We start from the raw sequence: 25306 nt of genomic DNA, 5'->3' as shown, positions 1-25306 counted from the left end.
AATGGTGTAACTTATGTAGGTGGTACGCGAGCACTGCATAAAACCTTGAGATGGTACGTGGGTGGAAAAAGGTTGCGAACCACTGCATTAGGATGTGTAGGTATAATTATATTTCCTAAATTTCGAAGAGTCCTCCTTCATCAACGCCTCCGGTATATATTAGATCACTTGTGTTTAGAGATGATTAAAAATGATAGTAATTAGAGCAATTATTGACAAAGTTCATTTATGAACTTTATAGGTTTTGCGCTTTGCGCGTCTAGAGGATTAATGCCGACTTATACTTCGTAACAATACTCCTGTGATTTTGGTGCGTATAGCAAGCCAATAGAAACAGTTAAATATGTCTTACGTTTGTCGCTCGGCTCATCTCGGTCGCTTCTTGTGTGTGAGTGTTTGTGAGTCATATATAGAAATGCGCTTCAGTACTTGATTTTGTAAAATTGATCACCAATTTCAATGATGAAGGATATATTTGATGTGACATCAACCTCGCTGAATCAATGACTGTTTTGTAATGTATGTTTCATAGAACTGTGTTGCGTACCTTTGGTCATCTGCACCTTCTCTATTTCATAAATGCCCCGTTAAAACGTAGCAAACTATCATTAGAAATGTATTCATTTCAATGTGTGGAATTGTGCTAACGAAACTCAGCCCGTTATCGCTAACAATCCAGCACAATCTAAATGCATATATATTTTCAATGCTGCATCCAGACTATTCACTGTTCCCACTCAGGGACTTGAGTACGACATCATGGGCCCCATGCGACTTCCGTTGCGACTTGGGTTGCATTTAAAACAGTAGGTGCTTTAAACTCAATGTATTAAACAAATGCAATGTAACAAAATGTTTCATAAAACATGTAGTATGAGCATTTGGACGACTGTCACTATATATAGTCGACGTATACGATATGAAATGGTTGGAACCCTATTTAATATTAGCCCTATATTTTCAATTGTATTTCAAGGGAGCCGTACAACAATGTGTGTCCACTGTGACGTCATGTCTAAACACCAAACAACAACATAACAATTAAAACATGTTTCAAACAAGGACCATGTTTTGAACACGTTTGTTTTAATGTGCTTCTTTTTAAACGAACCTAGCTGCGACTGTGAGATGCAGGAATAAGGAATAAGTGGAAGTCCGATTTAGTATATCCGAGAGCAAATCAATCTATTCAAAGTAATCATGGCAGTTTTGATGTAATGCTCAATGACTGTTTTCGTCTGTAAATGTACGTGCAGTGCACCCCCTTCCCTGAGAAATTCGTAAAGCGCCCCAAACTGGTACGATGCGTTGAGCTGCCTGGCTTCAACAATGTATCGAGGTGGAGGCAGAGTGATCCGTAACATCCGATAAGTGGCAGGTTATTCATCGAATAAATATTGAATTCGCTTGTGCTCAATATATTGTTGTCAACACGATATACGAAAAACAGCAGGGTAATCTGTACCACGGCATGGCTTCACAATCTACTAAACTCAAACATCTCTTCGTGTTTTTTCTTTCTGTCATTTATTACTAAATATCTACAACTACCATACGGTATAAGCCAGTGACTAAGTTTGAATAAGTTCTCCGTAGCTTTCAGACATAACTTCTTCGAAACGAGACGGATACTTCTTTTAAACAGTTTCACTGGCATCATTGTGATGCTGTGTTGGGATCATGTCACTACCTTTGAGTCACGAGTCATATTGAGTCATTGCACATTCTGACTCGATTCAAGTCAGGTCAATAGATTTTAGAAGGCGACTCGAGTCATGTCAAGTCAGTCGTTTTTTGTAGGTCACTCGAGTCAAGTCGAGTCATGTCACGAGTCAAGTCACGATTTAGGTCAAGTTGAATTTTCGAAGAATGAGTGATGATGCAAAGTTATTACATTTTGCTGGGTGAAAGACAGATTAATTGGCCATTTATCGTGAATCAAATAACGAATATGAAGTTAAATACTCAGGTGTTCTATCGCCCATGGACACGTAGAACTGCCAATAAAATACTGTATAGCTACACATGCTGCAGTCTGTTATCATCAGCCAAAATAGAGGATCGAATACGAAACCTCGAGAAGTTGCAACAAATTGATATGGTACGATACACTACCCATCTACACATCCGTGAGAATAGAAAGGCAGATTTAAATTATGCGAGAGGGTTGGTAAAGGTGAGCACTGCACAATGTAAGCACTGAGTCGTCTCTAAGAAACAAAGATACGTTACTATTAGATTAATTTACTACCACTAATCGATTCGTTTGCGGTCAATTTATTTGTGATGTAACAAAGGAGGATTATTGAAAGTTGCAATCAGTGAATGACTGGCTGCTCTCAAAATGACACCGGCGTTTCGCGAACATACATAAGATAGGATGATTTAATCCACACCGTTTACTTGATGACTTGAAATTGACTCGTAAATTTTGCTCCGAGTCACGATTCAAGCCACATTTCTGAAGCGCCGAGTCAAGTCAACTCAAGTCAAGTCATTTTTGCAAAGTGACTCGAGTCAAGTCAAGTCACACGAAAAAGTTGACTCGAGTCATCCCAACACTGTTGTGATGTCCATCCAAAGTTGACCATGAACTCTCTATTATGACACGATGCAGAAAATTTCGTTCAAAACTTCTCAATCGTTATATTTATCTGATTAATGGACAAGGGTCAACTTCTTGCATTTTGGAATTGTAACATATAAATTCTAATACATTTCACGGACCGGCAGGACACTCCGGACCGGCACGATTAGAACCACTGGTATACGGATACACTATATATAACATATATGTTGAGTTCACAACTGTCAATTTCAAAGATAATAAGACTCAAATATAGTCATTTACATCAGTGGTATGCAACCACTGCCACTTAGAAATAACAGAGTGAAACCGCAAATGCCGACGTGCATACTCCATTTCATACTCGAATCATGCTGATTCACTTTTCTGTTAACGGATGTAAAGTTTACCACCTTTGGCGAAATCGTTACCATGCGCATGACCCGTAACGTTTGGGATTTTATCCAATACAGGACGCTTCCTGATACGTGGGCACGAAGAATGAAGAGATACCCTCACGCCTTTCAATAGATCTCCGCATGTACATAGCAGTTGATTTTTATGCCGCAAAATTACAGTCGTCATGATTATTAGTAATTATTATAAGGAGAAGGAATGCATTAGAATATTATTTTTGAAAAGAAACCATGCATAAGAGAACTTTTGTCATTTTCCCGAATTATACCTTTTAAATAATGTACACAATTTATCAATCAAACCGAATAAACACGTCAAACAGCAAAACTCCGGTAGTCATTTCGGATTGCGCTTGAGATCTTTTAAATACTGCACTTTTTGGCCGATCTTTTTTTTGATGAGCTAGAAACAAAGAAAACCAGGTGATATCTAAACTCTAGGGCGTTTTTCAATACTGAGCTTTCCTGTTACTTACGTCCACGTAGCTTAAAACGTTAAATTTCGCAAGCTCTCGGAGGCGGTCGAAATTTCTCTCTGTCAACGACAGTCGTAAGGTCCCGAAATCGGAACTTTCCGGAAAGATCGAGAAGTCATTGAATTTGTCACCTGGGAAAGTCACGGTTCATCCTGTTAAAGTTAGTGACCTGATCCCACTGCTCGGTCCAGACGAGTCATTTCAATTTGTTAGATATCGAGTCATTTTCAAGCCACGAATCAATTTCAATATGTTTCGTTTGATATAATATACGGACTAAGGTTGCCATATTTGGAAATGACTCGGATGTTTGTCTCCGAGTCATATCATAATTCTCATACACGTCGAGTCAGAGTCAAGTTAAGTCATTGTAGGGCAGTTACGGGAGTCAAGTCAAAGTAATTCAAAAAGGTAAACCGAGCCATCCCAACAGTGCGCTCATGACGATTTGAATCAATCATACGATTCTCATTATGCGCCCACTCGCCATCGCATATAGACTCGTGCATATCATATTTCACGCACTCTAAATGTGGCATGCAATATTAGAGACCCGGAAGAGATGGTCAAAGTAATCAGCGTTGATACGCAAGTAGAAGTAGAAGTAACGCATTAAATATAACCACTTGCATCAGCATCAGTAGTGCATGCTGCGTATGCAAAACCTATTGTCTATACTCCGAAAACGTAGAAGTACGTCGTTACTGACCAGCACCCTATAGGACGGGGTGGGCAAACTACGGCTCAAGGCTCAAGAAACGTTGTAAGGACATTTAATAAATGAGTACTAAAAATCATATTACTGTAGGTACTTGAATAAACTCTTTTGCATGATAATGATAAGTTATATTCTTACCATGGTATTTTTTATTTATTTCATTGATAGCGCGATAGCCCGACCTCGAGGCCCGTGTATCATTTTGAAATCTTTCAATTGTTAAACAGCATATAAAGTGAACCGTAAATGACTTCGGACCACGGGTGTGATTTTAGATTGGCAACACTATCAAGTTTATTACTTTTAATGTCGTTGTTGGAAAAACCGTTTCGCAAGTGTGTTAGATAGATTCGTTTTTTGTATGTGTAGAAGTATTTATATTTATTATATTTATATATTGTAGAAGCGTATTTAAAGGAATCATGATTGTGATGCTATCAGCATTATGTGTCTTGGATTGAAGCCAAAAGTACAATCAGCAAATCTATGTACAGATCGCTGCTCACATACTCAAATTTCCAGTTCTAAGAACCGGGACAACTGACTTTCATTCATCCCTACTTTTGACAATTGGGACGACCAGCTTATAAATTCTCGTCAGTCTTTCTGACGCGTATTATGTTATCATTAGATAATCAATGTTTGGTTTCTTTTAGATATAAAAATACATATATATTAGTTCCATGCCGTCGGTCACTTATATAATCGAATAGCAATACTGAATTTTGGCTTAGTATACCATTTTATATAGTGTGGCCCGCGAATGGATTAAAATGTTTAATACAGCCCACGAGCTAATAAGTTTGGTCACCCCTGCTTTAGGTAGTAACAAGCAGACCGATTCTGCATCTTTCATAAAACCATAGAAAGAAATAATCTTAAACCAGGTGTTTCCGAAACAACCTAGTCATATCAAGCAAAAATTATCTTCGTGACTCGAAACTTCTGACTAAAACGCGTATAAAAGAAATCCAGATTAGAGTCACGGGTTCCGGTACCACTTTGAATGGCTTGCTTTCGTAATATATCGAAGGAGTCGATCTGGCAATAATCTATAGGTTATCTATAGGTTTCTTGCCGTACGAGGGAACAGATACGTTACCGAGAGACTCGGCATAGCTCTCTTTTTCCGGAAAATTGTCGAGCTGCCGAAATTTCGTGTTCGCCAGAGTGAACCACAGCACGACCGGACATTCCGGGTCGTCGGGATCTTCGAAGAGATACAGCTCTCGGAAGGGGTCGAGCAGGATTTTTTCGATGCTGATTTTCGGAAACTTGATCCCGTGATCGTGAATCTGATTTTGCACTGTAGCGAAGAGCTGTGGTATCGAAAATAGAATTTATGCACTGTAAGTCGAGGGGTGAAATAAGTTTATATACTAGATTTTCACCATATAGCGTGGGGTGGAAATCAGGGCAACGGGACTTTCTGTAACCAAATATTGATTGCACAAATGCACACCCGTTACAATTACTGAATACGAGTCAAATAACTCAATCCTTATGGATATGTATCCACGGGTGTATAGTGTATTCTGTTTGCGAGTGTCAAAGTTTTACGCATTTTGATTTCCCTGGAGTTGATTGTAGCCGAAGCATAGACAAATCTGTTTCCTGGTTTTCTAGACTTATTACAACAGAAATTCGGCTACAATCAACCCCGAGAAAATAGAGGGACGTAAAAAATGGTGATATACTTGCAAACAGGACCAGCAACACCCAAGGATATATACATATATATATGAGGATTGGTGTATTTGACTCGTTAGCGACCATTGAAATAGGTGTGAAAACAATATTCGGTACCGAACGGTGCCCTTACTTTCCGTGACCTCATTTGTCCCCTACCTATGGTGGCAATCTGTGAAATATAGGAAATACACGATTGTAGTTTACAGTGTACAAGTGTATTGTGTGTACAGTGTATTGTACACTATATAGGAGAATCAAAGACTCGAGGACTCCCCAAGTCCATCGAAGCAAGATCAATTCAAGTTACACCTCCACCGAAAGCCTGTCTTCCTCGAGATAGTTCGAACAATCCATCACAATCAAGACATCTACAGTTCTCTGCGGTCTCATCAAGTGTACCGTTGGTAGATTGCATCCTATGGCCGAATCGCACAGCAGGATATTCTTGTTTTTGGAAGACACGTGCCGTTTGAACCTGGCTGAAAGCGGGAACAGTCAGATTACTGCGCCGCGTTTTAACGAGCCGAGCCTCTGTTTCTGTATACTTGCAGTTCTCTGCTTTGCCTCAACTTGTTCCCCGTCGAATGTGTACTTGGGTAGGAGACGGCAATGCCTCGCCACGTTCAAGGCTTTGGCGGTTCTCTCGAGGATGAAGGATCTTCCGATCGTCGCGACTGTTCTAAACGCCGGAACAGCGATCGTACTGTGAACGCACTGCGACGTAAAACGTCGAGACTTACCCTTCACTGGAATCGGCTTCGATTTGGTCGATCCACTTGTCCTCGGTGTCCGCGAAGTTTTTTACCTTCCCTAGTGTGCATGAATGAATCGTTATAAGATATATCCCCCGCGCGAGTCGGATGTACACCTTGCGGGTTTATAACGTTAACTTCAATTTGTCATACCTCTACCTTTTCGGAGCACTAATATCAGTTTTGCATACTTGCACTACACCCCGGTGACTATGTTTTAGACTTCTTCCTCTTCTACTTGAAGTTTCCAGTATTTAAGCAAATGCCTAGAATATTTACTTTGTTACCTACTTCGGGATCGCCATTTATTCTTGTAGGCTACTTATACTCTGACCCCCTATGCTGCTCACTCAAGTAAAGACGTGGTCAAAGTAGTCACCGTTGGTAATCAACTAGAAGTAAAAGTAACACATTAAATTTATACTAGAGTAGAAGTGGGCATATAAGTGCTCAAGACCTAGTTTTGCCTAGGAAGCTGAAAACTCTCAAGATCGACCAGGAGAATCATTTCTAAGCAAATAATTGGGTTCTAACAAGGATGAACGATGCCAAATCTTAATTGCGTAAATCGATTCGGTCCCGGCAGATTCATTTAAAAAGATCCAGTCTTTGCACACGAGATGCTAGGATGCGGTAGGATATCTTCATTTTAGGGAAAATACTGCCATCTCCCGGCGAAATGAAAATTAAATCATTTTTATATATACCGCCAATGAGAAAGCGGTAATTTCGTATGCAACTACCTCGCCTGGTACTCGTGGACGTCGTATTGCTTTGTAGCAACTCGTCATCGCTATCGTCGCTTTCCACCAGCAAATATTCCTTGTAATACAATCAGTTACACTCAACCAGAATCAGTTAGAAAAGGAACCTCAACACACATTTTCACCTCTCTCTTTATCTTTAGCGTGGCTCCGTTCTGAAATGATATTTCGATAAATTAATGAGAGTGAAATATATTTTACTGGAATTTGTTAATTCACTACGCGTGTTATGTGGTCATAAAAAGAGGGCTGTAATGACTCACGTCGCAATTTTTGTTAATTTCTGTATTGACTCGACTTGTACCGAGTCACTGCGCATATGACTCGACACATTCTATATGACTTATTCAAGTCTCGTATATCAGGCAGTGTTGGAATGACTCGAGTCGTGACTGGACTCGAGTCAGACCCCGAGTCAACATTTTCGTATGACCTGACTTGACTCGAGTCACTTTGGTAAAATTACTTGACTTGACTCGGAACTTCAGAAATGCGCATTGACTCGGACTTGGAGCAAAATTTACGGGTCGATTTCAAGTCATCAAATAAACGGTGTCGATTAAATCACTGTATGTTGTGTATGTTCTGATTGTTCGAGATGCGCCGGTGTCACTAATGAGAGCAACCAGTCATTCACTGATTGTACGTTACACTGATCCTCCATTGTTACATCACAAATAAATTGACCGCAAACGAAACGATCGTGTAGCACAGGGGTGGGCAACATACTGCCCGCGGGCCGGATCCGGCCCGCGATGGCATTTTGTCCGGCCCGCGGACAGATTCTCGTCTTATATGATAATGTGGCCTGCGGCCCATCAGTCTGCCGAGATATCCCACTTCTTGCTTACTACGTCAAATTTTAGTGACTGTGCGTTATTATATCCTGGTGTGCGCCCTGCGCAGCGTGCGAGAGTGGAGCTTACGGGCAAGTTCGTTGAAGCGAAAAGACTTGCACTGTCAGCATTAACTATGTACTCATCCCTAATGTTATTGGTGGTAATCATGGTGTTAGTCGTTCACAATGGTCATTTACACCAGGCCGATATTTCTTATTTTTCATTCCGTAACCGCCAACTGCTGGTAGCACGGCACACGTCCAGGCTTTTGTGAGATACAGCTTAGTAATCATGCCGATGAGATGGCGAGGAGGAGCCTAGATAAAGCTCCAACACTTAGGTAGGAATTCTTGAGTCAGACTCGAAGCCACAACACATCGGTTTTGTAGCTGCGGATTATACAACTGCGCTATCTCGCCACCTACTAAATTGGCGGTACAGGGCTTATCGAACGTCTTAAAATCATAATTTAGGATTGCACCTTGTGTTGATTGATGAGAGAGAAACAGATATGGCGGTGCATGCATGACAGCGGTTCTCAACCTGTGGGGGGACGGGAAAGTATCTAAAAGTGGCGCGAAGTCACAGGTAACTGAAACTTTTTTGCGCTCCGCGCGATTCACCTCCAGCTTATGGTGATTACTATGTCTAGTGTACGAATTTCATATTTGAGAACTCTCTCATCAATAGCCATAACCTTTAATGCCATCAAACTACCCGTTGGGATGGCTAGCATTCTGATTTATCTCTTTAATATATCATGATAAGGAAGGGGGGCGCAGAATTTTTCACTATCAAAAAGGAGGCGTGCTGTTTAAAAAGTTTGAGAACTACTGCTGTATGACAATACGGTTCTCAACTCCTCATTGTCATCGTCATTATCGGCGAGAAATCGCTTGAAATGACATTGCTCTCGTTAAAATAGATTCTTTAAATACGATTTATTCCTTGTATAACTGAATAAATGGGCGAATAATCTATCCATCAAGCAATCCGGCCCGCCAAGTGCTTAATTTTCCTATATCCGGCCCGCCGACTGGAGAAGTTGCCCGCCCCTGGTGTAGCAGTAGTAAATTAATCTAATAGCAATGTGTCTTATGTTTCAACTTCTCGAGGCTTCGTATTCGGTTCTATATTTTGGCTGATAATAACTGACTGTAGCATGCAGCTGTACAGTTATTCGCGTATTTTATTTGCAGTTCTACGTGTGCGTGAGTAATACAGAGTCTTTTTGCATGTCTATTTAACTTTATATTCGTTATTTGATTCAAGATGAATTGTCACTTAATCTATCTTTTACACAGCTAGAAAAATGTAATGACTTTGAATCGTCACTCATACTCAATTTCACTTGAATTGTGACTTGACTCGTTACTTGACTTGACTTGACTTGACTCGAGTCACCTCCAAAAATCGAGTGATCTTTGACGCCTTCGATGTCACCTATGAGTTTCATAGAAGTGAGGTACATTTGACCAGAACGCGATACTGTACCTTAGACACTATAACTTGGGCGCGAACTCGAGTCTTAACGCCATGACTTGGATTACGACTTGACTCGGTGGTGAATTGAAAATGACTCGACATGACTCAAGTCAAAACTATATAACAGTCAAATTGACCAGTGATTCGAAACTTTGTGAATTGGTTACAATCCCGCATAAAAGTGACTATTGACGGCAGAGTCCAGCGATACCCTCTTTCATCAGATCTCTGCGATATACCACGGGTGCGACATCACTCATTTCAAACCGTGATCAGTGACCAATGACCACTGATCCCTGTGGTCATCATCAACAATTTACGTAACGGCACATGATTGTTCCACACTGATTTAGTTTTAGTGAATAAAGACGTTACTATGTCGTAGTTCTGCTCTATATTTTTCGTGGCCAGAACCTCTATTGTGATCATTTGTCTCCTCTCCTTATCTTTTACTAGCAGCGTCTTGTTTTGGGATTTCGTCTATCCGATTCTGGATTCGATTGAAATATCCAGATAATGAACTCTCAAATCTCGATTCCAAAACAAACCCAGATTTTCATCTTATGATTCGATTCATTTCTAAATTTAGACTTATACTTTTGGCGGAGATCATAAAGTTACGTGATCCGGAAGAATGCTAATCGTGTGAATAAAAACTGCTAATCGCGATGCATAAGTTGGTAAGGTTTCGCGCGATGATTACTCGAGGTGTCCCGAGTTTTCAATTAAGTGTTGTTATCTATTGCATCATAATTCCAAAACGCGGTTTGGGCTGTCGGTTGTCAAATTGTTAAATGAAACGAAAGGCTGCTGATGAAGATAGTGCGACTATAATAGGTACATTTACGATCATCGCGAAATGAAAGTGTTGCGTAATCAAGCGAAGAAACGGATTATAGAATATTGATCGATAAATAGCTCTGCAATAGTGGGCTTGTTGATTGTCGGATTGTTTAGTGAAGCCATTACCGGAAACATTTGCGCTTAGGAATGCTACGCAGTGTACGCAGGTTGTTACGGTCTATTAAATAATGAGAATAAAAATAACTCTATACGCTGCAATCAGCCGGTTTCCTTAATCCTGGGTTGTTAAATCCTGTTGAACACAATAATCAACTTCATCGATAACACTGGTCAACACATATTTTTAGGCAGACTAAGTAAGAGTGGTTCTGGGGCTTCTGAAGAGCACCGATTCCGAATTTAACTTCTTTTTTTTTAAATTGGCTTATGTTTGGGAGATAACCCATGGGGCTATTTTGAATAAAATCTCATATTTTCGCTGTATAGGCTAGCTATATAGAAAATCGGCTCAATTGTACTATAAAGTTCAGAAATTCAATCTACTTGTTATTTTTACACACTGAAAACTGTTCTACATCAAAATACAACAACATAATTATATTTCGGGCTATTATAGATTTATGATCGTAAGAGACTTTCACGGATATCATGTACATCAGGGGCGGGCAACTTCTCCAGTCGGCGGGCCGGATATAGGAAAATTAAGTACTTGGCGGGCCGGATTGCTGTATCGATACATTACTCGCCCATTTATCCATATATACAAGGAATAAACCGTATTTAATGAAAGTATTTTAACGACAGCAATGTCATTTCAAAGTCATTTCTCGCTGATAATGACGAATACAATGCGGATTTGAGAACAGCATTGTCATACAGCCGCCGCCATGTCTACTTCGCTCTGATCAATTAACAAACGGTGCAATCCATAATTAAGATTTCCAGGCGTTCGATAAGCCCGGTACCCCAAATTTACCAATATATCAATTAATTAGGGTTGAGTACATGGTAAATGCCGATAATGCAAGCCTTCTCGCTACGACGAACTCACGCGTAAGCCAGGGGTCGGCAAACCTCGGCACGCGCGCCACCTTTGCAGACAAATCTAGTGTCAGACCAACCTTAATGTGACACCAAACTGGATTGAATAATACAAGGATGGGCACACTTTCATCATCATCAGACCATATCATCGTAACAGCACTGATTGCCCCGTCACTTATTGGATATGGTACCGAAGACAGTGGACTTGGAAACGACCAAATCCAACGCAGAAGATCGATCATTGCGCGACTGAAAATAAGTTATGTAAATACTACGTACTAGGGATGGTGTGAACCTCTGAAAGGTTCAGGTTCGTGTGAACGCGAACCTTTTTGAAAGGTTCTGTGTGAACACGAACGTGAACCTCGTGACGTCACGTGACGTCATATTGCTAATTCCAACCCTATCTTTCAATGAAGTGATAGCCTATATTAATGCACACGATACCTAGCGACGACTCGGGCCACATAATGCCATAATGCTGAAGTACATTTTGACGATTTAAACGTCACTAAATGTATCAACTGGGGCAATCATATGATATATTACTCCCATAAAATGAATATCATCCGTCGTTTTGCCAATAATTTCGAAGAGGTGTTGCCAGGGAATATAAGCTTACGCCTTAACGATCTTGACCAGACCGGGCAATGTATTCGGTGTATGAGTATTGCTACATTGGTATTGGGCAGAGTGTAATACAGGTTTTCATACTTGCTAACGATATTAGGCTACCCCAAAAGTTATACAGCTGTGACCAACACCTCAATCGCACGGATTTGGTTTTAATGATACAGTAAATATATGAAGTGAAGATAGACCCCGTACGCTAGCTAGATTTGTTACATCAAAAAACGATATCAATCTCATTGATTGGTTGAATCGCTCTCTACATGTTATGTATGTCGCTCGTGATGTTATGTGATTGCGGGTCAACTCACAGCAGAGAGTCACTATATATTCACAAACGGAAAGTTGGATATTTAGAGCAGAATTTTTGTAACAAAGCAAGTAAAATCTTTGAGATTGTCAAAGTGCATGCTCGTTTTGAGTTTTGTTTATGCTGCCGGCGTCATTCATAGAGTGGCCCGAAGTTGAAATGCAATAAATTCGAACCAAAGATGTCATTATGAAGTGAAAATTGTTATATATGAGAAAGGTTCACAGTGCAGAACCTACCAAGGTTCTGTTGTGAACGCGAACCTACAAATTCCCGAGGTTCACACACAGAACGCGAACGTGAACCTCGCGTTCACACCATCCCTACTACGTACATTAAGCGAAATTTATTCCCTTCGCGACCAATAATTCAAGCATCTCTGGCGTAACGGATGCCAGCTCCAGAAAAATGGTTGGTTGTACTCCTTGCTTGAAACGTTAAATAATAATAGATTGAATGTTTGGCACGCAAGCTGGTAAAAATTTAACATTTTTTGAGATTTTGATACGCTGCACACTAAAGGTTGCCGGCCCCTGGCCTGAGCTCTACTCTCGCACGCTGCGCACTCACGTATGTAATAACATACAGTCACTAAAATGCAAGTAGTGGGGAATCTCGGCAGACTGAAACCGCGGGCCACATTATCATGTAAGACGGGAAACTGTCCGCGGGCCGTATATTGCCCGGCCCTGTACAATGTAGGCCTACATAAATAAACTCCAATAATGTATATAAGTATTTACCTAGATATTCAAATAACGTTGCATTAATTGAATTGCTTTTATGTCAACCACCTATTTCACATTCAAAATGATAATAATCGATCGATTGAATCCGACTTTATGATCTCGGCCCTAAGTAACGGGCTTTTCACTGGATTCCAAAAGTGATTTTATGGGGACTTCGGCTTTTATATATGTGCACAGACGCAATATAATCTGAATTTATATTTAGATTAACTAGTTTCATTAGATTTATACGTTTCATTAACATCATCAGTCTAATTAGTTTCAATAGCTTCATCAGTTTCATCGTACAAAATAGAGGCACTCCTTCTCTACCGACCATCTCAGCACTTGTCACGTACCTATGTACGCTTGCAGAGCGTCCGGCACTTCGTTCATGTCAGTCAGCTTCGCCCACAATATCGCGAACGCGCTGCCGCTGGCGCCCATAGCGAACGGCAAAGTCGGAGTGGGCAGCTCTTGCTGCAAAACTCCGCGTCCCCACCTGGAGTTGAATCGGTCCGACTCGACGTTGATAGCGTAGCCGGGAATGGAAACTTCGTGCGGCGTCATTTCGACTTCGTCTGTGATTGTAATGAGATGGTGGGTCTCGTTGGGAATTGTGTTCGTAGGAAACAGCAACTGCGACGAACCCCAATATTGCGACATCGGCAAGTAATCGTGGACGTGAGCGCAGGATATGATCGGATACGGCACGTCGGCGGTGTCGACGTATTCTCTTAGCGATGACAGCGTAGCGTTGGTGTGCTGTGAAGGTATGAATGAATGCATAGGGTGGTGTAAGGAATTCAAATGTTCAAGTAGTTGTTTGGTGTTTCGATATCAATGTCATTTTACAACGTGTTGTGGTTTATGATTTTTGATCCCTCATTGTATTTTAGGAAACTATCTACGACACTCCTGTGTGGTGATTTATAGGGATGGTGTGAACGTGAGGTTCACGTTCGCGTTCTGTATGTGAATCTCGAATATTTAGAGGTTCACGTTCACAAACGAACCTCGGTAGGTTCTGCATTGTGAACCCTTTTCATATATTACACTTTTCACGTCATTATAACATCTTTGGTTGAAATTTATTGCATGTTAACTGCGGGCCACTTTATGCGTGCCGCTGGCAGCATAAACAAATCAACACTAAACAAGCATGCACCTTGACAATCCCCAAAAAATTACTTGTTTTGTTACCAAGGTTTGCTCGAAATATCAGCCTTTCCGTTTGTGAATATTTATTATTTAGTGACTCTCTGGTGTGAGCTTGACCCGCAATCACACAACATCAAGAGCGAAATACGGGAAATGGTGCTTATTCAACCAATCAATGAAATTGAAATCATTGTCTAATGCACAAAATCTAGCAGGTGTACGGGGTCCATCTTTGTTTGTATATTGTATCATAAAAACCAAATCCGTGCGATTGGGGTATTGGGTACTGCTGTATAACTTGATGAGGGGTAATAGTGGTAGCAAATATAGAAACCCATTTTACACTTTGCTAAATATAAACATAGCAATACTCAGACGCCGAATGCATTGTCCGGTCTGGCCTAGACCGCTTAGGCGTAAACTTATATGTCCTTGCAAGTCCTCGTCGAAATTGTTGACAAAGCGACGGAAGATATTGATTTTATAGGATTATCATATCATTTGATTGTCCCAGTTGATATATGTGGCTACGTTTAAAAAGTTGGCATGTACTTCAGCATTGTGGCATAATGTGGCCTTAGTCTTAGTCCTTAGCCTTAGTCTTAGAGGCCTTATATGTATCGTGTAGGCAACATAAATATATCACTTCACTGAAATCTAGGGTTGGAATTAGCAATATGACGCCACGTGACGTCATGAGGTTCACGCTCGCGTTCACACAGAACCTCTCTAAAAGGTTCGCGTTCACACGAACCTGAACCTTTCAGAGGTTCACACCATCCCTATGATTTAGTTCCTTTTGACCACTTGAGGGTGTGTATGCTGATTGCTTTCTGATTACATTTACATTGTGACAATTCATTTTATTGTGTACTAGTCGGGTGTGGTGTGGCATGTATCAAACTAGGTTACCAGTTGATCGCTGTTGCAGTATTTGACTACGACAAGTGCAAACTCACGTCTTCACCAAGATACGTTTCCCCGAGGCACAGCCCGTAAAGATCCACAAACGTTGACCCTTGATGGTTCATGATCTTGAAATTTCGGTACTCCCTTGAAATGTATGTGTATGAATAAAACAGATGCTATACATTTCCAGCATATCATATTCACCTGTAACGCTTGTAAAATGAGATATCGAACAAATAGTTGGTTAGACTCGTTTTCATGCGCTCTCTCAGCCAATCGTGATGCTTCAAAATGCTGTCTTGGTCGACGAGTGCTTTATGTAAATACACAGATGAGATGTACCTGTTTAATATATCAATGTTTTATATTCTGCAGACACCGCACCGTCAAAGGTACACAAGGACCTTCAATGCGTCCAGGATGCACCATAAGATCATACCGAATCAAAACGCACATGCGTGTACTGAGTACTGTATACTGTATTACCATGATGATCCAGACAGTCCCGATATGTACATTAAAGAGTCGAAAAGGCCAGTCTCGGTCAATGCTTCAATAACGCCACAGCTGTTGGCGACTGCCCTGTAACCCCCACCGCTGATAGCCAAGGCAATCGTAGGAGTCTGAAAATGCAGATGACGGGAAATGAAGCGATTCCAAACCGGTTACATTGTGAATCAATCGTATACGTAAGCCTATATGGTGAGATTAATTACAGTGACGCAAACTACTACAATGTCAGTTATGAACACGATAGATCAACTGAATTATTATTAGATGAGAGGCCGAACAAAAAGACAGCCGCATGCACTAGAAAAATCACAAACCCAAGAATAGGTAAATGCGGTTCGGTTTGGAAAACAGGAGGTTGATACATTTAGGCCAATTTTAAATTAAACGCCAATTTTATTTCTTGTAATGAATCTGTGTGAGGCCGTCAGACCCACAGACATTCGATGGCTTGAAGTGCACCACGATGACCAGTGGTTTTAATGTTTCACTTAAAAGCACTATGCTCTTACAGTCTATTGTAAATTCATATACTGTGTTTTACTTATAACGTACAAATCCGAATCCATTCTTAGTTGCTCATCTCCAACGACGACAATGAGGTGATAATGTTTGATGTGTAGTTATCCAATCTTATGATATCTAATCCCTGCTGTATTGCATATTTACTGATTCAACTTACCTCTTCTAAATTGTTTGGACATTTTGATTGATCCAGAAATTTTCTAATTGCTTCCATCGTCTTTGGCTTCCTTTTAACGCGAAATTCCCTCTCCTCAACAGACAATCCCAGCGACAGTCTGTAGTCGGGCGATGTCCTGAAAAGTGATTCCATTCCAGATAAAGTGTATTGATGTTTAGTAGTCAGTGCGAGATCTTACTTGTATTGCTTCAAAACTTTCAAGTCAATTTCGCCACCATTCTAGAAATATGAAATCGTATATAAGCAATGATGTCGACGACATGGATTTAAAAATTAGGACAGCTTAAAAAAGTCAATTTCTATGATAACAATGACGAAATCATTACGCTTTGGGGAATTAATGTGGCGAATTGGTGAGCAATCAATATATCCATATAGGGCAGGGGTGGGCAAACTACGGCCCGAAAAACTGTTTTGTGTGGCCCGCGAAAGCTTCATGAAAGTTTTTAAAAATATTGATAAAAAGCGTACTGAAAATCAAGTTACTCTAGGTACTTGACTAAATTTGTTCCTAATATATTTCAACATGATAATTTCAACATGATAATAATAAGTTATATTCCTACCATAGCATTTATTATTTTTATTTTATTGATGGCGCGATAGCCCCATTTTAAAAGGTTTCAATTGCTAAACATCACGGAAAGTGAAACGTAAATGACTTGATTTGGACTATACAAGTGTGATTTTAGATTGGCAACACGAGCAAGTGTATTACTTTTAATGCTGTACCTAGAAGAACCGACTCGATAGTGTGTTAGATGGATTCGCTCTTTGTATGCGTAGAAGTATTTATATTTATGATATTTATATATTGTAGAAGCGTATTTAAAGGTAACATGGGTATGATGCTGTCAGCATTGTGTGTCCTGGAGTTAAACCAAAAGTACAATCAGTTCTAAGAATCGGGACAAGCGACTTTCATCCCTAATTTCGACAATGACGACTAACAGCTTATAACTTCTCGTCAATGTTTCTGGCGCGTGTAGGCCTACGTTATCAAGTCAATGTTAGGTTTGTTTTAAATCGGAATAGATAAATATTATTTCCCTGTCGTCGGTCACAATGATCAAAAAAATATATATTGAATTTTGGCTTAGTAATCCAATTTTATATAGTGCAGCCCGCGAATAGATTTTATTGTTGAACGCGGCCCACGAGCTAAAAAGTTTGCACACCCCTGGTATAGGGCTTTTAGACTTCATAGGGGGCGTGAAGCGCATCGGTTAGCTGAGTGGGGTGCCTGAGAGAAAGTTCCGCTACAATTTATTCTGTGCTTTGATAACCGATCGAACGACTAGAATAATAGGTATGGGCCGCAAAATTCGCATTACCGGGGAAGATAGAAGTTTTCAAATTGTTGAAAATAAAACAACATAAGAACTTCAGTAATATATAGGAACATATCTGTGTGATAAGACGATACTGCAGCTCCGCATATAAGCCATGCAATCGGAACAGATCTGGGAAAGAATGCTGTACCTCCAATTTGATCGTGATGTTCTTCGCCTGGTCAAACTCCAAACTTTGCAGCGAAATGTTCTTCGCTCCCAACTTCGGGTCAAACCACCAAGAATCACTTTCGAACACGCCTACCTAAAAAGCCCAGTGAGATTGCGTGATATGTGACAGTGAAGATTCCGATTGGTGTGTCATTATGTGTGTTTCTCCAATGCCCGCCCACTTGCAGCAAATTATTCTAGCGATACCAATCTTGATAGGGTGTTAGCAGAGATAGTCGTGATCAGTAACCCAAAACTTCTGCTTTTTCGGCCTACCCAAGTATGTTCGCCCACTATACTGCTCGACGAGTCCAAGTTTTTGACTTTTTCAACTTATGCTTGAGCAGGCATTTAGGCAAACTACTTACTTTTAAATTTTGGATTATGAACAGTAAAAAGTAACCATGTGATGATTTTATGAAGTAAGTTGTCAAAGAACTACATGAAATAGCCTCTGTATTACGGTAGTTGAATATATTTTATAAGATTGTACCTATAATAGTCATTTTGCACTATATTCTCGAAGATACATCTTGCAATCTGGGATGTCCTAAAATATGGGATGCCTGGACCAGATCTGTATTTTAATACTACTGACTTTAGTACTTTTCAGACATTCCTTTCTTCTATTTTTACTTGAAGTTTTGGCATGTCTGGGAATTTGCATCGTCTACTTATAATTGAGTATACATTGAGTATTACTCCTATTTCTGCTTGAGTAACAATGTTCAATACTTTGATCACCTGTATAGGGCTGGGCAAAATCGAGTACCTGAGTGATTCGATTCGGAATCACGTATTACGCTTCGAGTCGAGTCAAGTAATCTAGTATCCCTCATTATGACGTCACAACGGTATGTACTATGACAAAGTTCAAATATGTACCTTTTATGCCACCGCAAAGAATATATTACTTGTTATCCGTCACATTAAAGATACTTAGGTATTTTTTCGACCATACCGATTTCATTGCACTTCTTGACAATGTTGTCGGATGAAAATGACTTCGGAAATGTGTTATTTCCTGAAACGTTCGTAGCTTTGTACTATGTCTCGTATACTGTGACACGGCCAATCAAGGTTTAAAGGCTTACTCAGTGGAAAATAGTATCAAAACTATAATTCTCATTAGTAAATTAACTTTCAGTTGCGAAGAGCATATAACATCCGTACTCGAAAAAATGGTCTTTTGTTACTCGACTCAATCATTAAAATAAATACTCCAATAAGATTCGAGCACTCGATTCATTGTGCCCAGCCCTACCTGTAAGTATGGGATTATGGGATTACAGAAACACCGGCTTCGGAAATGATATCACCCGGAGGATGCGAGAGGCAAGGCTATTCCTGGCGAGATTTCATGTGTACAAGTCTACACAAGTCACAATGTTGACTACTCCTTACATTGCAGTGGTTGCCAAACTTATTCAGCTTGTTGCACACTAGAGAAATGATATGACGCCTGCGGCACACTTACAAGAGAAGAAAAATTGCTCATAAAGTAATAAAATTATTCTCGTATGTTAACGCGATTGATGCGTTTGTTTATATTAGAGATATCTTCAACCGGTTACGGATATCACTTGTTTATACCAACGATTGAACATATACGACTGAAACGATGTTGTATTATTGAAAAGCTTTACCGAATTTGGTCGTCCATTCCTGTTAATTTCAGTGAAAACAGAAAGGTAATGTTCACGTAGTCATGAAGATCAAAATTGCAATATAATTATGATTGCTTTTGCACCGATCCTTGAATAGGATATGACAACCAAAGCCCATCCAGATTTTTGCGGTAACAGGGCTTAAAAACGGTTCGCTTCGTAAATCAATAAGGTGTTATTTTTTCTTCAGAAAAATGACTTAATTTGATTCATTGCTTCCAAATGGTTTAACAAAAGTTCTTGAGCAACTTTGGAAAGTAGTGTTGTAGCGCAGACAATGTGCTTATGGTTTGCGGGGTGAATTACTGTTTATGAGGTGATTTATTGCATTATAAGACAGGAAAGTAATCAATGACTTTTTTCGCACCATAGTTCTCCACAACGAAAAAAATTTGGTCCAGTGATCCTAGTTTTGATGTTCCTATAATCGTATTTTCGGATGGACCCCGGAGTCTAAAATTAACTGCATCAGGTAGTAAGCTTAAAAGTCGCATATGCTTTTCTGTTTGCTGTTCATACCGTTTGTTTTCAAAATCCAGAAACTGGGAATCTCAAGCGGAACACAGTTGGGGAATCGCTGCTTTATAGAGCAAACTTTGTTCTAATTACTCACGTCTATTTTAGCGTCGCCTACATCGGGCGGGAAGACGAATGTGAATTTTTCGCCCCAAACCGGGTTTCGTTGATTAGCGGCCACCTTCGTTTCGAACGACTTCCTGCAAGACGCGTCGATGCATCGCAGCTTCACCTTGGGGTCCGGTATATCGGCTGATGCAGGATATAGTGCAGGTTAGTGATTGCTATTTATTGGTCAGTTTCAAATTAGACCTATACCTACCAAAGTCGTGTAGCGTGCCAACTGAAATATTCCGACCACGCAAAACGTTTACCGCAACTGTCACGCATGGTTCATAGGCAATCTAAAACAAAAATAAGTAATTGGTTTTAAAACAGAGAACCGTTTTCATATGAACAGGGCCGAAACAGCACTTCGTCACCCCCTAAAAAACATTAACCTCGGGCCCCCATAGGGTGATACACCAAACTTCTGTGGGGCGAAGTCAGGATCTACGGTTTCGACCCTACCTGTGAGCGAGATATATTATCCTCAGTAGGCTAATTAGTTACTTTCCCTGGCCTACTTTTCCAAAATTCATGATTGAATCGATAACTAATATTGGTAATTTCATTTATATTGCTAGAAATTGTTCATCCTCTCCCAGTCCACGTAGTGACATTAACGGCAGAGCTGACTGAGGGGCTGTCTTGGATAATTTAGGACCCTAGAACACCCCCTCTCCGAAATTAGCCTCGAATGACGGAGTTTGGCATTGTGACGCAACAATGCCCTCTGGATTACCAATGCCGCAGTTCAGGAGTTAGTAAACAGCAAGGTCGAGAGTGAGAGTGCTCACTCGACCGAGTGGCAGTTAAAGGGGCACTGCTCTCCAAAAATGATGTGGTCTCAAATTGAAGGGCAAAACGAAAAAAAAATTGGCCGTAGCCGTTTTCTTCGGAATGTTATCGTAATGGAGCTGCAATTTATTGAAATTTCCACAAGAACTTCACGCTCCAGCAGTCACGCAGAGATCGAACTTTATATAGTTGTCAGCCGATGTTATGAAGGAGATATGTCGTACACGACAGAAATAGAATACACTAGGCCCGATTTTGACATAAATCTCCTAACTGAACATCTTCCGTTGAACGCGGTATCTTACCACCTTGGCGTGTGCGTGTGCAGCGCCTCGGTTAATCAGCGAATAAACATTATCTGCATTTCTTTTACTCGGACGTAATTGGTTCACAGAATGCATTAAGGTCCTAAGAATCACCGCACATTCTTCTGTGAGTAATTGGGATCTTTCAATTTAGGTAGCTATAAATATGTCTGATTATGATGTCGTGTGGATTAAATCGAGAACAATCCAGGAATTACTGATGATTGAAGGCAAAGATGAGACAGCATGTTCCGCTTTGCCGTCTGATTTATCAAATTTCACGCTCGGAAAGCCGGTATCAATAGTGCATTAACTTGCCTTTAATCAAATGGAAAGAATGGCCTAACCCAATCGCGGTGAGCCGTGTTATACCATGACTGTAATTAGTAGGGCAAGTTTTTGTTGCACCAAAGTCGCGAGAAAGTTGCATTTAATTTTAACAAAAGTTGCGATTATAATTTTTGTGAAATTATTAGGGTATGAGATACTCGAAAGGCTCCGTTGTGTAGCCTAGTTCCAGCAGAGCTGTCAAATTTGTTACTTCGCCATTTAACGAACGGTCTGGCGACACCGCTAAAAATAAGATTCTTTCCCGGCACACAGCAAGAAAATTACGCAATGCGCGAATGATTTTCAACCCAAAAGCCAAACAGCATACCGATAACCCCCTCCCCCAAAACAAGTCAAATAACACATCCAAAACCCCATATGTCTGCAAACTTGACCCACGGCATTACAAAAAAACTCACTCTCAAGTCAGCGACTTTTAACAGAATCAATAGCCTGGAAAAGGTGATCCAGTGAATATGTAATTGTAGGTGGTCTCGCCTGGTCTTTCGTGAAATGGGAAACTATCTCAAATTTAAACGACAGAATTAATAACGCGATCTATTTACATATTGTTCGGACACGGTCGTGCTTGGTAGGGGTGTAGTTGCACCTCTTGCTTGCAAGCCATTGTCTCACAGATAACAGAAAGATGTAGCTAACCCATCATATAGCTCTTGGTTATGCAAATCAAAGAGAATAGAACCATACTAGAAGTAGTTTATAGCATGTTTTTAGATCAATCCTGATTAAGGTTGCGGTAAACTTTGGCATGAAAAACAGAGAAAAGTTCTCAAAACTTGCACTTTAAAATCCCTCGAAACACCTTAAAACATCATTGTACATATAGTCTGAGTATCTAGGACAAGGGTGGGCCATTATTTTTCTCCGCAGGCCAAATAAGGAGCAGAAATATGTTGGCGGGCCGAGTCAGAAATTTGAGCATATCCAGCGTATTGATTTTATTTCTAAATTGGAAGCAGTGTATTACACGAATTGGTGCTCAGTGGATGCGTTGATATTGAGGAATGACAAAGTGATGGTTAACTACCCCAAAAAATATCTATTTGACGTCATATTTTTAAACAATGTTAAACATGATACATTGTGAACTCTCTTTAAACCCCTATCCGCGTTTTTCTATCAATACCAGCTCCTATCGGGATGCACGATGTACGAGATGTCTTGTATGCCCTAATCGCGCGGAATTTTTTCATGATTCATGATTCAATCGGTCAATAATATTGGTAATTGCAAATATATTGCTATATTTTTTAACCTCTCTCAGCCCACGTAGTGGCCTACTCAATTTTACCGCTAGAGCTGAGTGAGGTACTGTCTTGGAAATATTTAGGAGGGCCCGTTGGTATAATTACCTCGTCAAATGTTGTTATTTCGTGACCTCCCGTCTGCTATGTGAAAAGATATTGAAATCGCTGACGCGTACCAAACTAAAAAGACGACCCCGATTCCCGATTGGTATTTCTTCACTGGCAAATATTGCCTATGGACAATTGGACTTTGTGGTTTTCGGTCAACATAAGGGCAGTCCTTTTTGGCCAAGGTTTTCTCGCTGTCGAGCTTTATTCCCTTTACTTAGTTAATTTGATCAGCAGCTGCAATTATAGTGCCTTCTCGGAATCCCGTGTTGGCCTAAAGTTCATTTATCTTGGTGCGTCGTGGCGTGGTAATGACTGACGCCGAAATGCCCATTCTAAAAACTATCGAATGAAGTTGCATAAATTTTCAAAAAAATACCCCATAATTTATGTTCACTCATGAAATAAGTTTGGGCGCCCGTCGAGCTCGCCACGCAATCGGGGGGTTTAAGGTGCGGTAGTTACTGTCCTAAGGATAATATATAGCTTATTGTGTCAGTAGCTGGTTTCTGAAAAGTGTGCAGCTTGCCGAAATGGCCTTGTTGATTAGCGAAGGTTGCAGTTATTGACCATCTTTGAATTTCAACTTTCGGCTTTCTTTTTTTGACATCCTTTATGGGTGGTGATATATTCATAGAAATCATGGGCATTGATTCACTTGTTTCATGAATTATGGATTTGGAAACACATCACGTAACAATTTCAAACACAGACCGTGTACTGCGTAATGTGGCAATGGCACCAAATAAGGTTTGGTGACTTCTTGTGACTTTAATTCTAAAGGCATTACTTGCTACATTGACTTTAGTTTTAATCTGGATTAGGGATGTGAGGTACGTGTAGGCTGCGTAATCACGGTATGTCAATGAACAGGCTTAATACTAAACGAATTTCCGGTCCCGTTTATACATCGTATGGTTTTAGTCCACGCAACAACACTAAAAAGTAGGTTTGATATTTTAAATTTCAAGCGGCCTTTCGCGGGCCGCACGGAATCGCTCGGCGGGCCGCATTTGGCCCGCGGGTCGCACTTTGCCCAGGCCTGATCTAGGAAGATGTCGGAAGCCGTAACAAAAAGTTGCAAAAGTTGCAAAAACTTGCCCTAGCAATCAGTTTTTGCAGTTCGCGATTCTGTGTACTTCTCGTTTTTCGTCACAACGACAACATTCTTTCTTTATTCCGATTTTGGCCATATCAACATGTTGTTTGTTGCAATATTAAAGTTCTGAACTTCCAAAAGCCTATTTAAGTACTTTTATTAACGGCACAGCGACCAACAGCTAAAATCTCATAAACGAGTTGTTGGGCATATTGTTTGTTGCCATACCAAACAGGTTTAGTTTATGAAAGTCTGCTATATATATTTATATAATCTGACGCCGCCTTCCAATTAGGTCATTACTCAGCATTTATTATTCCTTCAATGCATACCTGCGGCGTGAACACCCTGCAGTTGGTAATTGGCAACGGGCTGACTATCAAAATTATGTTTGAGACACAACAAAATACTTTCATATTTGGGCAGCAACGTACTGAAAATGATTTCAATTACTGATCGATACCTTTCCGGAGTTGAATCCGTCTTGAAACACAGTTTCTCTGCTAATCCAATCGCACATTCCGTCCATTACCAGCAACAATCGACTTATATAAGATCTCGATTGTTCGAATTCAGGCTTAACACTATTATACAGATAGCTGTCGATCCGATACAATGTACAGAGGAAATATGATTATTCACACCGGAAATAAATTGCATCGCACCAATTGTATATCCGTCGCTCTGTTGAGCAGCATGATAGCCTTGTCTTGATAATTATCGGCTGTCGTGAGGGTACTGCGTCAAATTGAATCATACGTTTCAATATACATATGATATATAAACTTGACAGTGATAGGTTTTGAGTGAGCACCTTCGAGTCACAAGTCACTTTTATTCAAAGCAAATTTTGACTCGAGTAAAGCCTAGTCATTTTAAATTTTTCGAAGTCAGGTCATATACAAAGTATAGAATTGACTAGTCGAAGCATATCAAGTCATCTCCAATTTTCAGATTCAATTATACGTCACCAAGTAGAACTAATTTAAGTTAATGTACGGAGGTATATGCAATGTGCAATATTCATAGACTACAGAGCTTGATCGCGTCAAACTTGTCAAATTTGGTAGCATGCCATTTAACACCAAGACGATATGAGTAACG

General features: G+C 40.3%; 1 protein-coding gene across 1 annotated transcript; it reads right to left on the bottom strand.

The window, feature by feature from the left end:
• Positions 1-1582: 1582 nt before the first annotated feature.
• On the bottom strand, positions 1583-24836 carry LOC145442506 (cytosolic phospholipase A2-like). The gene is made up of 19 exons (XM_080320440.1): positions 24666-24836; positions 20515-20596; positions 20290-20444; positions 17990-18103; positions 16686-16726; positions 16487-16622; positions 15781-15917; positions 15499-15636; positions 15345-15438; positions 13875-13989; positions 13584-13805; positions 7502-7539; positions 7364-7442; positions 6609-6678; positions 6414-6547; positions 6178-6347; positions 5279-5495; positions 3459-3589; positions 1583-3385 (listed from the first exon to the last, which is right to left on the bottom strand). The coding sequence occupies exons 1-19, from the start codon at positions 24729-24731 to the stop codon at positions 3320-3322; spliced, it is 2205 nt and encodes a 734-aa protein (XP_080176566.1). The 5' UTR covers positions 24732-24836; the 3' UTR covers positions 1583-3319.
• Positions 24837-25306: the final 470 nt, after the last annotated feature.

Source organism: Botryllus schlosseri, chromosome 7, assembly GCF_051294905.1.
Source record: "Botryllus schlosseri isolate E-star chromosome 7, Bs_hap1, whole genome shotgun sequence".
Lineage (NCBI taxonomy): Eukaryota > Metazoa > Chordata > Ascidiacea > Stolidobranchia > Styelidae > Botryllus > Botryllus schlosseri.
The sequence above is the reverse complement of the archived record's forward strand: the minus strand, read 5'-3'. Positions and strand labels throughout refer to the sequence as shown.